The sequence below is a fragment of the Mustelus asterias genome, chromosome 3 (assembly GCF_964213995.1).
Source record: "Mustelus asterias chromosome 3, sMusAst1.hap1.1, whole genome shotgun sequence".
Classification (NCBI taxonomy): Eukaryota; Metazoa; Chordata; class Chondrichthyes; order Carcharhiniformes; family Triakidae; genus Mustelus; species Mustelus asterias.
Genome location: NC_135803.1, coordinates 95,235,510 through 95,250,414, shown reverse-complemented (window position 1 = coordinate 95,250,414; position 14,905 = coordinate 95,235,510). Strand labels below are relative to the sequence as shown.

The window sequence follows — 14,905 nt, the reverse complement described above, 5'->3', positions numbered from 1 at the left end:
AATGCCCTATATAAATCATAGAATCCCTACAGTGCAGAAAAGGCTATGTGGTCCATCAAGTCAGCATCGATCCTCCAAAAGAGCATCCTACCTAGGCCCAATCCCCCACATTATCCCTATAACCCCGCGCATCATCATGGCCAATCCACCTAAGCTCCACATCTTTGGAACATCCAGAGGAAACCTATACAGACACGATAAGAATGTGCAAACTCCACACAGACAAGTCACCCAAGGCTAGAATCAAACCTGGATCCCTGGCGCTGTGAGGCCACAGGCAGCAGTGCTAACCAGTGCTAAATCAAAGTTTAGTTACAAGGAAGTCATGAATTGACAGGGGCCAAAGAGAGGATGTATAAGGAATGTTTAGCTGTTTGCAGGACCGCTTTATCACAGTAACATTGGAGGTTGAGGGAGAAATGAGAATAATGACTATCGCATGTGTTTCTGATATCAGTCCACAGGTGCAACCTAAGTGAAGTTTGCATTAATTAGGGCATTAAAAATTAATTGCTGGCAGCAATGTGAGCAGCTTGTTCCACTTGGTTCTCATCACCTTCCTTCTCCTCATCTTCTTCATCTTTCTGCTTTTTCATAGAATTTTCCACAGATGGTGGGTGCTCTGCACCCTGTTTATTTCCATTTGTGAACTATTGCCCACCCCTAATTGCCTGTGAGAAGATGATGTGAGCCTCTTTCTTAAATTACTGCAAACAATGTGATGTAGATACATCTGCATTGGAAGTGTTTTAATTTTTGAAATAGACAGTGGAGTGTTACCCCAAACCCTCTATTTGTGAAGTCAATTTTGAAGTGACTCAGAGCAAACTTTCTTTAGGATTAAATCAAATGTATTGTCCATTCATACATTCAAACTCGGGATGGTTGTTGCAATTACATACACATGCACACAAAGGAACTAGGAAAGAAAAGGATTTACAACTAGGAATAACTTAAAAATAAGAATCAAAAATATGGATATTAATTCACGTAAATGTCAGAGTCCAGTGAGGGTTCCATTACGTAGGAGTTAAAGTTCAGATGGATTCAGCGAGCTGAAAACAGGAGTTGACGGATTCCTTCAAAGTTGGTGCTGACGCAGCAAGATGAGGTTGGTGTACAGAAACTTGGTCTGTTCTACAGCTGATAACAAGAATCTCTGGAGAACCAGTCTTTGAGGAGATTTAAACTTGAGACATGATTTATTGTCAACTAGGTAGTCCTGCTTTGGTGTTGACAGGCTAGATATTAACAGCAGACAGCTCTGGGAGTCAAGGAATGTAACATTAAAACTTTCTAACGGTTAAAAGAGCTTGGGTTCGTGGCATTGTCCTATAATGAGTCCATTTCAATTTAACAATGGCCTCTTCAGGATGGCAAACGCTTGATGCCTATCATCCTGAGAATTAGCACCAACTCTAACAGGCCCACTGCCATTTCACACTCAGTTGAGCTTTAGTTGGCAGCAGACAGGACTTCTGTCGCACTTGGACAGAAGTCCCACTTTGCAGAGTTGTCAGCCAATCAGATTAGCTGACAGATCTCCAGCCCTTCTAGGTTTGGCATTACAGTGGCCAGAATAGTAATGAAGTGCCATGCTTGAGAATAAGTCCTGGGAACACACTTCAGGTAAGGACCAGGGTTCCCGTGGAGGGGATGCCCTAGGGAATCAACAGAAGGGAGCAATCTCAATATTGGCAGGTTGACCAGAAGTGGGAGGGAAGGCCATTGCTCACAGGTTGCTGAAGGGAGGGCACCCACAGTCTGAAGGAGCCTTCCAATTGAGGCCCTCCCTCCCCGCCTCCCGTCCGAGAATTTTTCAGTTTCCCACCCTTGGTCATCGGGCTCCCTGCTTCTTAAAAATTGAGGCTGAGCAGGAAAAAGGCTAAGATCCTTAAGTGGCCCTGTCCATCCCACCATAAAAGCACATCTACAGGTTCAGGGCAGACAGCCTTAGCACAGTGGCACAGTGGTTAGCACTGCTGCCTCACAGCCCAGGACCCGGGTTTGATTCCCGGCTTGGGTCACTGTGTGTGAAGTTTGCACATTCTTCCCATGTCTGCGTGGTTTTCTGGTTTCCCCTCACAGCCCAAAAATGTGCAGGTTAGTTGATTGGCCTTACTAAGTTGCCTCTTAGTTTCAGGGGGACTAGCTAGGGTAAATGCATGGAGTTATCAGACTTGATGGATCGAATGGCCTCCTTCTGCACTGTAGGATTCTAGGATCCTGGAGGGAATCCGGTCCATGCTATTTTACCCTCCCCCACCTCAGAACTCACTGGGGGAACGTAAATTGTGGCTAATCAATTTCTATAGCTGCGATCTTACAAAGAAATTCTAAGTCCAGAATGGGTGGGAAAAAGGGAGAATTCAAATCCAGAATTTTATGCATTTAGTACATGAAAAAATGGCTAAACCATTCCTCGCCTTTTGGGGAAGGAGGTGGGGCTTAAGCCGCCATCAAGCCTGCTGTAGCAACAGATGGCACAACTGCACATGTACAGACCTCTGTGGTTGCACATGTGCAATGGCAGCCAGCAGAGGCCTGACAGGTCTGAGAGAGAGACCTGTCTGATCTCTGCCGCTGTAGCCGGCCTAGAACCAGCCTCCCCCCCACCCCCTGCAACCACCACCGACTATCGCAGGGCCTCAATGGCCGATTGTGAGCCCCACACCACCCAGAAATATCACCCCCCCCCCCACCCCCCCAATTGGTGGACACTGCCAGGGTGCCAGTCTGGCACTGCCAGATTCTTACTCAATTTTACCGGTTCCCCCACCCATCAACGGACGGGGCAAGGTGGTAAAATTGCCCCCTATGTCTCTGGTCAAAGTCCATTGGCTTGGTTTTTGTGCTTCAATTTACCACAGGCGTAAATGGCGATGGAGTTGCAAAATATCACAAGATGCAAAACACCGAGATTTCCCAGAGCCATTGACAGTTAAAGTCTGTCACTGCTGTCTTGCTGCCATTTGCTTCCACCACATTCCCAGACAACTTGGGATTTCTCAGATCCCAGAGGAAAAACCAGTAAAAATCATTAATACAGTGTTGGCAGCAATAGTACTGGATATCCATTTTAGGGCCCACAAGACCAATTCAGACAGGTTTCACAGGCATCCTTACTTTTCAAGTTTTACTGTTTTTTTTCTTGCCAGATTTTGCAGACATCCCCGCTCCTCTGATGTAATTGTTCACACACCTTGAGGCAGGATTATCAGCCTGATATAGGAACAGAAAGTGAGGCAGGCTGGTGTGTAACTTTACGCCTTCATGCTGGTTTGCCATCGCTGTTCTGTTAGTCAGTGATGTTTCACAGGAATGAGAGAAGGTGGAACCCAGTAACCCACACAATTCAGTCAATGTTCAATTCAGTCTATTACCGAACTTGTCAGACTGTTAAGAGCATGTCTGCAATTCTTGTTGGAAGATGGTCTCAGAGATTAGTTGCCTCTTTGAGGAAGACCTCTGACTATGAAATACTGCTCACCATGTTCTGCCAGTAGCCGTTAAAGACAATGTCGTCACTTCTTCACCTCTGTATCATTCTGAGGATCAACAGAGGACTTTGGTGGTGTCTCACAGTAGCAGTGCACCATTACATATCGCAGGTCACTGATGCTCACTTTGTGAAAGCTAGCTAATACATACAATTTCAAACAGCTGGGACCATTACTGCCAGTGGGTTTCACCTCCATCATTAAATCCAAATGGAAATCCAGGCCCTTCTGTCAGATACACCTTTCACTTCTCGAATTTCTCTCAATAATTGCATTCTTTTATTTTTCAGCTTTATGACAGCTTTCATTTAATTATCTTCTACCTCCACCTAATCACTTTACAGATCATTATTTTTCTATTCTCACATATGTGATCATTTTTTTTCTCCTATACCCTTTCCCTGACTCTGTTTCTCCTCATAAACTGTTCATCTGTAACATCTTCCAGTTCTGATAAATGGTCAATGACTTAAAACATTAACCCTGCCTTCTTATCCCCATAGATGCTGCCTGACCTGGTGAGTATTTCCAGCATTCCCCCATAGGGATCCTGTTCTAAATGTTGAATGAAATAAACAGTTTCACTTTGAGTTTTATATTTTGTGCCTTGGAACCTGATATTAAGAGTAGGAAGACACTGAGTAACCTTTGTATTTTTATTTTTGAGGTGATGACAATGATGTTTGAGGTGCAGGACTTGGCAGTGGCCTCTCCTGCCACGGTATCTCGCTGTGGGATGGTCTACCTGGAGCCTAGTATTTTGGGACTGAAACCATTTACTGAATGTTGGCTGAGGCATGTTCCCCCAGCCATTGACCCCTACAAAGTTCAACTGGAATCTCTATTTGAACGTTTCCTGGAGGTCAGTACATGCTTCTACATTTAAAAAGCTCAGAAGTTATGTTACTATATTTGAATATTTATGAATCTAATGAGTTGAGAGTGGAGAACAGTTGGAGGCTGAAGAAGTTGCTCAAGCTCTGTATCCCGCCTTCACCACCCTCCCAGGCATTGCATTCCGGACCGTCAAAACCCTCCTAAACATTTATATATTTGCCCCTAAACCTTTCATCTTAAACTTGTCTTCTCGTGTCTGACCCTTCAACTAAGGGGAACAGCTGCTCCCTATCCACCCAGTCCTTTCCCCTCATAATCTTGTACACCTCAATCAGGTCGCCACTCAGTCTTCTCTGCTCCAACAGAAACAACCCAAGCTTATCCAATCTTTCTTATAACTTAAATGTTCCATCCAAGGCAACATCCTCATTAATCTCCTCTACACCCTCCAGTGCAATCACATCCTTCCTATAATGTGGCGGCCAGAACTGTACATAATACTGCATCTGTGGCTCACCAAAGTACTATTCAACTCCAACATGACTTCCTTGCTTTCGTAATCTGTGCCTCAATTGATAAAGGCAAGAGTCCCATGTGCCCTTTTTGCCACTCTACTAACATGCCCTTCTGTCTTCAGAGAACTATGGACAGACACGCCAAGGTGCCTTTGTTCCTCAGAACTTTCTAGTGTCATTGCCATTCATTGAATACTTCCTTATCAAATTACTTCTTCCAAAGGGTATCACCTCACACTTTTCAGGGTTAAATATCATCCGCCGCTTATCTGCCCATTTTACCATTCTGTCTATATCTTCCTGTAGCCCAATACACTGAACCTACCCGGCCAATCTTTGTGTCATTCGCAAACCCCCACATCTCATCCCCCACATAGTTATCTGTTTATATAAATGACAAACAATGGGGGACCCAGCACAGATCCCTGGCTTCCAGTCACTAAGTAAGGAGTCTAACAACACCAGGTTAAAGTCCAACAGGTTTATTTGGTAGCAGACGCCACTAGCTTTCGGAGCGCTGCTCCTTCATCAGGTGAGTGGAAGATCTGCTCATACACCACTCACTCCCACTCAGGGGGATAGAATATAAAAGCAGGGAGGTCTTGCTGCAACTGTACAAGGCACTGGTGAGGCCGCAACTGGAGTACTGTGTGCAGTTTTGGTCCCCTTATTTGCGAAAGGATATATTGGCCTTGGAGGGAGTGCAGAGAAGGTTCACCAGGTTGATACCGGAGATGAGGGGTGTAGCTTATGAGGAGAGATTAAACAGATTGGGTCTGTACTCGTTGAAGTTTAGAAGGATGAGGGGTGATCTTATAGAGACATATAAGATAATGAAGGGGCTGGATAGGGTAGAGGTGGAGAGATTCTTTCCACTTAGAAGGGAAACCAGAACTAGAGGTCACAGCCTCAAAATAAGGGGGGGCCGGTTCAGAACAGAGTTGAGGGGGAACTTCTTCTCTCAGAGGGTAGTGAATCTCTGGAATTCTCTGCCCATTGAAGTGGTGGAGGCTTCCTCGTTGAATATGTTTAAATCACGGGTAGATAGTTTTCTGATCGATAAGGGAATTAGGGGATATGGGGAGCAGGCGGGTAAGTGGAACTGATTCGCTTCAGATCAGCCATGATCTTGTTGAATGGCGGGGCAGGCTCGAAGGGCCAGATGGCCTACTCCTGCTCCTATTTCTTATGTTCTTATGTTCTTAACCTGGTGTTGTTAGACTCCTTACTGTGTTTACCCCAGTCCAACGCTGGCATCTCCACATCATTCCAGTCACTAAAGCAGCCTTCTGTCATCACTCTCTGTCTCCTACAACTAAGTCAATTTTGAATTCACTTTATCAGATTATCCTGTATCTCATGTGCATTTGCCTTCTTTATAAGTTTCCCATGTGGGACCTTGTCGAAGGCTTTGCTGAAATCTATATAAACTACATCAACTGCACTACCCTCATCTACACACATGGTCACCTCCTCAGAAAATTCAATGTTAGGCATGACTTGTCTCTGACAGAACCACCTGGATGGCAGGTCTGTCATATGAGGAGAGACTAAATCGGTTACAATTATATTCACTGGAGTTTAGAAGAGTGAGAGGGGATCTCATAGAAACTTATAAAATTCTAACAGGGTTAAGTAAAGTTTATTTATTAGTCGCAAGTAAGGCTTACATTAACCTGCAATGAAGTTACTGTGAAATTCCCCTAGTCGCCACAGTCCGGGGCTTGTTCGGGCCAATGCACCTAACCAGCACATCTTTCAGAATGTGGGAGGAAACTGGAGCACCCGGAGGAAACCCACGCAGACACGGGAAGAACGTGCAAACTCCACACAGGCAGTGACCCAAGCCGGGAATCAAACCTGGGTCCCTGGCGCTGTGAAGCAGCAGTGCTAACCACTGTGCTACTATGCCACCCCCCACCAGGGTTAGACAGGGTAGATTCAGTAAGAATGTTCCCAATGGTGGGTGAGTCCAGAACTAGGGGTCATAGTTTGAAGATAAGGGGTAAACCTTTTAGAACTGAGGTGAGGAGAAATTTCTTCACCCAGAGGGTGGTGAATGTGTGGAATTCACAACCACTGAATGTAGTTGAGGCCAAAACGTTGTCTGATTTCAAAAAGAAATTAGATATAGCTCCTGGGGCTAAAGGGATCAAGGGATATGGGAGGAGGGCGGGGGGGGGGGGGGGGGGGTCAGGATATTGAATGTGCTGATTAGCCATGATCAAGCTGAATGGCTTGAAGGGCCGAATGGCCTCCTTCTGCTTCTATGTTTCTATGACTATTTCTGATCAAACCCTGCCTCTCCAAGCAGAGATAGATTCTCTCCTTCAGAATTTTCTCCAATAGGTTCCCTACCACTGATGTGAGACTCACCGGTCTGTGATTCCCTGGCTTCTCTCTACAACCCTTCTTAAATAGCGGAACCACATCAGCTGTTCTCCAGTCCTCTAGCACCTCCCCGTGGCCAGAGGGGAATTAAAAACTTGGATCAGAGCTATCCAATTAGTTTCACATACCCTGCTCATTATCATAGCCCTGAAAATTTCTCCTTTTCAAGTACATATTCAAATCTCTTTTGTAAGAATCTGGATGATCTCTTCAGGTCAGAAAACCTTCGCCTTATTTGCACCACCTCCTTTGGCATTAACCTCTTGTACTATCTCCTGCTGGGTACTCTTTACCATTGTCATGTGGGAGAGTACTCCGATGCAAAGCAAGACAAATCTCCTTTTCCCCCCTCTCAGTAACAATTCTACTGAATCATTAATGGTTATAACTCTGCACACAGCAAATAGAATTCTCTTACCAGTTTGCCTGAGAAAATTGTCCTGCCCTTTAAACAGCATTTGCATTCCCTTGCCCCACAGAACTTTGCCTGTAACTGCCAAACTACATGCTGTGAGTTTACAGGGAACATGCATTTATTACTGACTCCCACAAGATTTTCTGAAAAGAATAGTGTGTTACTCATATAGAATACAGAATTATCTTGGAATCAGTACACATTCTATTGACATGAATGTGGACTCTGGTGTATATGTCGGAGGATAATATAGCCTGATTTCACTAGATTTAACTATTGGTTGCTTGTTCATCCTTAGTTAATCTATACAAAGCATATCAAAATAAAACAGTTTATAGATTTAACTATCTACTCCTTTTTGTCTCATCACAGGAATCCATTCATTTTGTGCGAGTATCGATGAAAGAGGTGATCACCTCGATGGACAGTAATCTTACCTGCAGCCTTCTCAAACTGTTGGATTGCTTCTTTAAGCCTTTGCTGCCAAGAGAGGTCAGATCATTATAGATCAATTAATTTAAAATTCTAGTTATTTAGAAACATACAAAAACATATATTGTCATTTGTGTGACTTCTACCTACCATCACCCTTATCCATCTCACCAAACTGACTTGCAAAAAGATGAAATACAAAGAAAAGAAATTTAGCCAATATAGGAAAACAATTGTGAAATCTTTACAACTCTCAAAGGTGATCAAACAAGATCCAGGAGAGCAAGGTGACTAGGGGACACAGCCCCCTATACCCATCTACCTTCTAAAAACAGTTATGTTGCCCACACTCAGAAAATCATCTAGCTCCACTCACTGTATGTTGTAGCAACTTGTTCTGGAGATGGATAACAGTCTAAAGAGAGAGTATCTTCTAATATCTAACCAAGTTCTATGCCAATTTTTGAAAGGGTTGCTCAGGGATGATAGAAACAGACTGTTCTAGAGGCCCAACAACTAAAAATTAAGGGCATAGAAGATAAAAGCAGGAGAAATCAAAAAGCCAGTAACAGAATGGTGTAAAGTTGTGTCATTTTCCAGAAGAGGGAAAAACATTGGTCATAATAAAAGCAAAATAATACAGATGCTGGAGATCGGAAATCAAAATAGAAAGTGCTGATAATACTTGGCTGGTCTGGCAGCATCTATGGAAAGGGAAACAGTTAATGTTTCAAGTCTGATATGACTCTTTGAAACCTAAGAGAGGTGGAAATGTAATAGGTTTTATGATATTGAAAAAAGGGGGAGTGGCAGGTGGAACAGAAGGAGGATCAAGGATGGATTAGAGGCAGGGGAGATAAAATGCCATAGAGGTCGTGAAACAAAAGGCAAAGGGAGTGGTAATGATAGTAGGAAGGAAACATATAGGCCCAGAGTCGGTGTTAATAACAGCATAAAGGTCAACTCAGTCTGAAAACCAAAACAAGATTACAGATTGGCACTTGGCAAAAAAAATCAAAATGGAGGACAGAGTCTATGGTCTTAAGTTGCTGAATTCAATGTTGAGTCCAGAAGGCTGTTAAGTGCCAAATGAAATACTGTTCCTCCAGCTTGTGTGGGCTTCACTGGAACACAGTAGGAGGCTGAAGACAGAAATGTGAGTATGAGAGCAAAATACTGATTTGAAAGGGCAAACGACTGGAAAGTCGGGGTCACAATTGTGGAATGAGTGGAGGTGTTCCATAAAGTGGTCAGCCATTCTGCATTTGGTCTCCCCAGTATAAAGGAGATTGCATACAATGGCCAGAACTTTATTGTTGCCCGCCATGGGAATCGGAGCAGGCGAGGGGTGGACCTTGGAAAGGTCCATTGACCTCGGGCGGGATTTTATGGTTTTGGGACAAGCGAGGCCGTAAAATCCCACTTAATAGCTTTGATTGAAAGTAAAGCTCTGCTTCTTCTGAAGAAGATTTTGAGGAGTTGGACAGTGAGAAGTAAAGGAAGAGGTATTACACCTACTGCGATTGAATAAGATGGTGCACTGATAAGGGGATGAGGTATTGTGGAGGATGATAGAGGGGTGGACGAGGATGTAACAAGGGAACATTCCCTTAGGATTGCTAAAAGGGGAGGGAAGGCGAAGATGTGAATGGAGGTGGCAAAAATGGTGAAGGATGATCCTTTGAATTTGGAGGCTGGTGAGGTGGAAAGTGAGGACGAAGAACAAAGGACAAAGAAGCATGATTCTGGGAGGGTGGGGAAGGGGAAAGGGCAGAAGTGCAGGAAATGGGTCAGACATGTTGAGGATCCAGTTGACCACAGTACCGGGGAATTCTCACTGAGGAAAAAGGAAGACATGTCAGAAGCGCCCTTGTGGAAGGTAGAATAATCAGAACAGATGCGATAGAGATAGAAAAAATGACAGAATGGAAGGAAATCCTTACAGGAAGCAGAGTGTGAGGAAATGCAGTTGAGGTAGCTGTGGGTGTCGGTGAGCTTGTAGCGCGGCGGCAGGATGGCACTGTGGTTAGCACTGCTGCCTCACAGTGCCAGGGATCCGGGTTCAGTTCCCAGCTTGGGTGACTGTCTATGCAGAGTCTGCATGTTCTCCCCTTGTCTGCATGGGTTTCCTCCAGGAAATCCAGTTTCCTCCCACAGTCCGAAAGATGTGCTGCATAGGTGCATTGGCCATGCTAAATTCTCCCTCAGTGTACCCAACAGGCGCCGGGGTGTGGCGACTGGGGAATTTTCACAGTAACTTGCAGTGTTAATGTAAGCCTACTTGTGAGACTAACAAATAAACTTTAAAATACTTTACTGAAAATTAATAGACAGTCTATCCACAGAAATGGAGAATGAAATTCAAGGGAGGGAAGAGGAATATTGGAACAAAAGCATGTGAAATTGAGAGAAGGGTGGAAATTGAAAGCAAAATTGATCAATTTTTCCAGTTCTGGATGAGAGCAGGCAGCTGCACCAATATAGTCATCAAGGCACTGGAGTTGTGGGAGTAGGAGTGGAACAAGGAATGTTCCACATACCCCACAAGAACTCAGGCATAACTATGGCCCATGCAGGTACCCCAAAGCAAGATCTTTATTTTGAGAAAGTGAGACAAGTTAAAAGAGAAACTGTTCAATGCAAAGCGAACTTCAGTCATGTGGAGGGGGGCGGTGGTGGAAGGGAACTATTTGGACCTCCATTAATGGAAGAAGCAGACAATCATCAGACCATCCTGGTGGGGATGAAGGTGTAAAGGAATTAGACGTCCATAAGTGAAGAGGAGGCAGTTCGGGCCAGGATACTGGAAATTGATAAAATTACACAGACTAGTCCAGTCTTCATTCCTTTCGTCATGTAGCATTGCCACCAGGCTAAATGGGATAGATTCAGAACAGATCCAGCAGCTCCAATTTGGCACTTATGAGGTCCATCACAATTTGTGACCTCCTTGCAGGAGAGAATGGCAGGAGCAGCATCAGTCATACCTAAAAATGATGTGTCAACCTACTGAAGCTACAGCACTGAACTATATTCATGTCATACAGTGGAAGCATTATGTGATGGACAGAATTAAGCAATCTCACAACCAATGGATTTGACCAAAGTTCTCCAGTCCTGCCGTATCCTGCCATGAATGGTAGTGAGCATGTAAACAACAAGTGGGAGGAAGAGATTGAATATCCTGTCCTCAGTGATGGTGAAGCCAAGCACATGAGTACAAAAGACAAGTCTGAAATATATCAACCATCTTTAGCCTGAAGGTCTCTAACAGCAATAGAAACCAGTCTTCCACCAATTTAATTCACTCTACATAATATCAAGAAACAGCTGAGTACACTGTAGAGAGCAAAGGCTGTGGGTCCCAACAACATCCTGACCGCTGTGCTGAAGGCATGTGCTCAAGAACTAGTGATGTCCCCAGGCAGGTGCTTCAAGGATAGCTACAAAACTGTCATCTACCTGAGAATGTGGAACATTGCCCAGCTTTCTCTTGTGCACAAAAGACAAGACAAATCCATTCTGGCTAACTACTGTCCCATCAGCCTACTCTCACGCTGCAGCCAAGTGATGGAAGATGTCACCGACTGTGGCACTAACTCACCAATAACCTGTTCATTGATGCTCACTTTGGATTTCATTAGGACCTCTCAGCTCCAGACTTTATTACAGTTTTGGTCCAAACCTGAACAAAATTGCTGAATTGCAAAGGTAAGTTTCAGGGACAGCCTTTTTACATCAAAGGAGCCCCAAAACATGAAATGGAAATAGGTGGATCAGTGTACAAAGGCCTTCATATAAGCAAAGGAGGCATTGTTAAAGTCAGAAGCACTGATACATTTTGATCCAAAATTACCCTTGCAACTGGCTTGTGACATATCACCTTACGAGGTGGGAGCAGTGGTTTCTCACACAATGCCCCTTTCTATACTTGCTGATCTGCACTGACTCCTGTTTGAGCAATTAATAATTTTAAAAATTATCACCCTTGCTTTCAAATGCCTCAATGAATTTACACTTCCCTTTCGCTGTAACCCCCTACAACCCAGCAACCAATCAAAATATCTGAACTCAATTGCAGATTTTAATTGCTCCACTAATGACAGATTTGGCTTCAACTTCAGAAGCCCTGACTTCTGGAATTCCTCCCAAAAACCCACCTGCCTCTCAACCAATCTATCCTTCTGTAAGATGCTCCTTTAAACCTACCTAATCTAATATCTCCTTATGCACATGAAGCACACCAGAATGATATGGAGTGGGATAGCTTGATCTTGGTTTCGGACAAAGCTCGGCACAACATCGAGGGCCGAAGGGCCTGTACTGTGCTGTACTGTTCTATGTTCTATATAATCAATGTCAAATTTATTTGACAACATTCCATTTACTATGTTAAAGGACTTATGTAAATGCATGTTGTTGTTGCTGCACAGATATAGACTATTTGGTCTATCAAATCTGTGGCGAACTCTAACTTTTTCCCTACGTTTGAAAACTGTCGAATTCTTTCCTTTGCTCCCACCCTCCTCTTTGAAGCTTAGCTTCTTCATCCATTTTTCATGGATTCACCTCTTATTCTCTATGACTTTTCAAATCTGGTTGTTTCTTGCATTGTGTAATTTAGTTTTCTAACTGCATTTCTCAATAAAAAATAAACACCTTATCTCTTTTTGGACAGGGAGAAAAAGGCCCTCCACGTGACAAACTGAAACTTTTAGGTGACTTAATAGAGCCCTGGTTTATTTTCTCCTTGATCTGGAGTGTGGGTTGCACTGGTGATGCTGCAAGCTATCTTGCTTTCAGCAACTGGATAAGAAAGAAGATGGTACATGAAGAGGTATGTTTGTTTCAATGGAATTGACTTATCGAGGTAATGAACTCTAGCACTGGAGAGTCAATTATTTAAAATTAATTCCTTTCAACACGCCAGCATAGTCTCATATTTTGTTTCTTTCTACCTTGTCATCAAGGCACATCCACGTGTAACTGAGGTTTCTGAAAACTTCATGAGATTTTCTCCAGCGCAATAGCCCCTGAATTCCTCTTGTGACCTAATAAAAGTGTAATTAAATTTGTTTTCAAATGTGTTTTAGATTAATGACCTGGATCTCCAAGAAGTGGCAATCATTGCCAGATTGTCACTCTGCTTGAACATTCCCCCGACTAGACACCACTATACATTTCTTCCAGGGCCATCCTACCCCAGAAAAGTGAAGTGCAGCATCCCTCAGTGTCAGCAGAGTAGAGTTTTATACTTGTAAATTTATTATTTTATAAACTGCCATTTGTGGCTTTTGTTGCAAAGGGATTGGAGTGAGTAAGATTTTTTTAAAATCCTACTACAATTAAATAGTGTATTGGTGAGGCTTGTGACATTTTGATCTCCTTACCCAAAGAAGGACATTCTTGCTCTAGAGAGAATGCAATAAAGGTTCATTAGTCTGTGTCCTGGGCTGAGGGGATTGTCCTACAAAAGAGAGATTGAGTAAACTAGACCTATATCCCCTAGTATTTAGATAAATGAGAGGTGAACTAATTGAAACATGAAAAATCCTTAAGGAACTTGACAAGGTAGATAATGAAAGAACGGTTTTCCCTGGCTGGAGAATCTAGAACATGGGATTGCAATTTCAAAATAAGCGTTCAGCCATTTAGGACTAAGATGAGGATAAATTTCTTCACTCAAAGGATTGTAAATCTTTGGAATGCTCTATTTCAGAGCTCTATGGATGATCAGTCATTGAGTATACTCAAAACAGAGGTTGATAGATATTTGGATACAAAGGGAATTAAGGGATAGTGCAGGAAGGTGGAGTTCTGTCACAAGTTCAGCCGTGACCTTACTGAATGACAGAGAAAGTTTGAAAGGCCAAATGAACTACTCCACCTCCTATTTCTTAAGTTCTTAGGTGCTTGTCTTCACAAATGCACACTTTCATTCTCTCATATAAATACAAAACTTGACAAGTTCAAGGCAAAAGAAACACTTTGACAAGGTTTTTCCTTTCAAGGAAAGGGAGGGTTTACGGGACAGGGGTGCATTTTTTTCCTGGCCCCACAAATAAAAGTTTGAGACTTGCCTGAAGGACGTCTTGATCAGTAGCAGACCTGTTCTTAGCATGCAGGAAGACCACAGCAGCGTTCCTGCTCTGACCACAGTTAAACCACTTTGGGGTCCTATTGACTTAATAGGACCCAATTTGCATATTACATGAGACACAAAACTGCTTTATGAGGCATCCTGTCTGCCTTCAGTTTAAAGTAGGAAATGTTGGAGATTTATCAGTAAGTAAACTGTTTTTACCTGTCCGGCTATGTAGTTTCTGCCCAACAGTATTGTTAAAATAGATCCATCTGTCTCCTTTACTCATCCAGATTAAGCAAGAGTTAAGAAACATTTCAGAAGACTGTGAGGATTGCTCGGGTGACTAAGTATTGATACTGTAAATTTTTCTGGAATGCTTTTGTAATATTGCCAAAAACAGATCAATCGGAGTAATTCTTCCCCTTCCGTGGCAATGTAAATATCTGAAGAGGATTTTTTAATGCACTGAAGATAGTTATCACAAATATTTGCTAATCACTGTTTTATCATTTACCTTTAGGATGTATAAATTAAAATGCCAAAATTAATCATCGATAACCTTGTATTCTAGATCGCTCTTCTTTTCCCTGAAAATGGGCTGGTGTATGATTACGAACTGGATGATGCTGGATTCAGCAGCATCGACCTTGAAGATGAGGATACCGAGAGAAAGGTAAGTAAAATGCTGCGACTGTGCCATCAGGAACATCAATGCTTGAACTGATCTACT

The 14,905-nt window shown here is 43.2% G+C and overlaps 1 protein-coding gene across 6 annotated transcripts in view; it reads left to right on the top strand.

The window, feature by feature from the left end:
• The window catches only part of dnah1 (dynein, axonemal, heavy chain 1), a 510,234-nt gene that overhangs the window by 307,360 nt on the left and 187,969 nt on the right, over positions 1 to 14,905 (top strand). For all 6 annotated transcript variants that reach the window (XM_078209369.1, XM_078209371.1, XM_078209370.1 and 3 more), the window contains 4 exons: positions 4,168 to 4,362; positions 8,031 to 8,150; positions 12,769 to 12,927; positions 14,747 to 14,848. In XM_078209369.1, the coding sequence (XP_078065495.1) occupies positions 4,168 to 4,362; positions 8,031 to 8,150; positions 12,769 to 12,927; positions 14,747 to 14,848 (576 nt within the window). The remainder of the gene's footprint in view (positions 1 to 4,167; positions 4,363 to 8,030; positions 8,151 to 12,768; positions 12,928 to 14,746; positions 14,849 to 14,905) is intronic.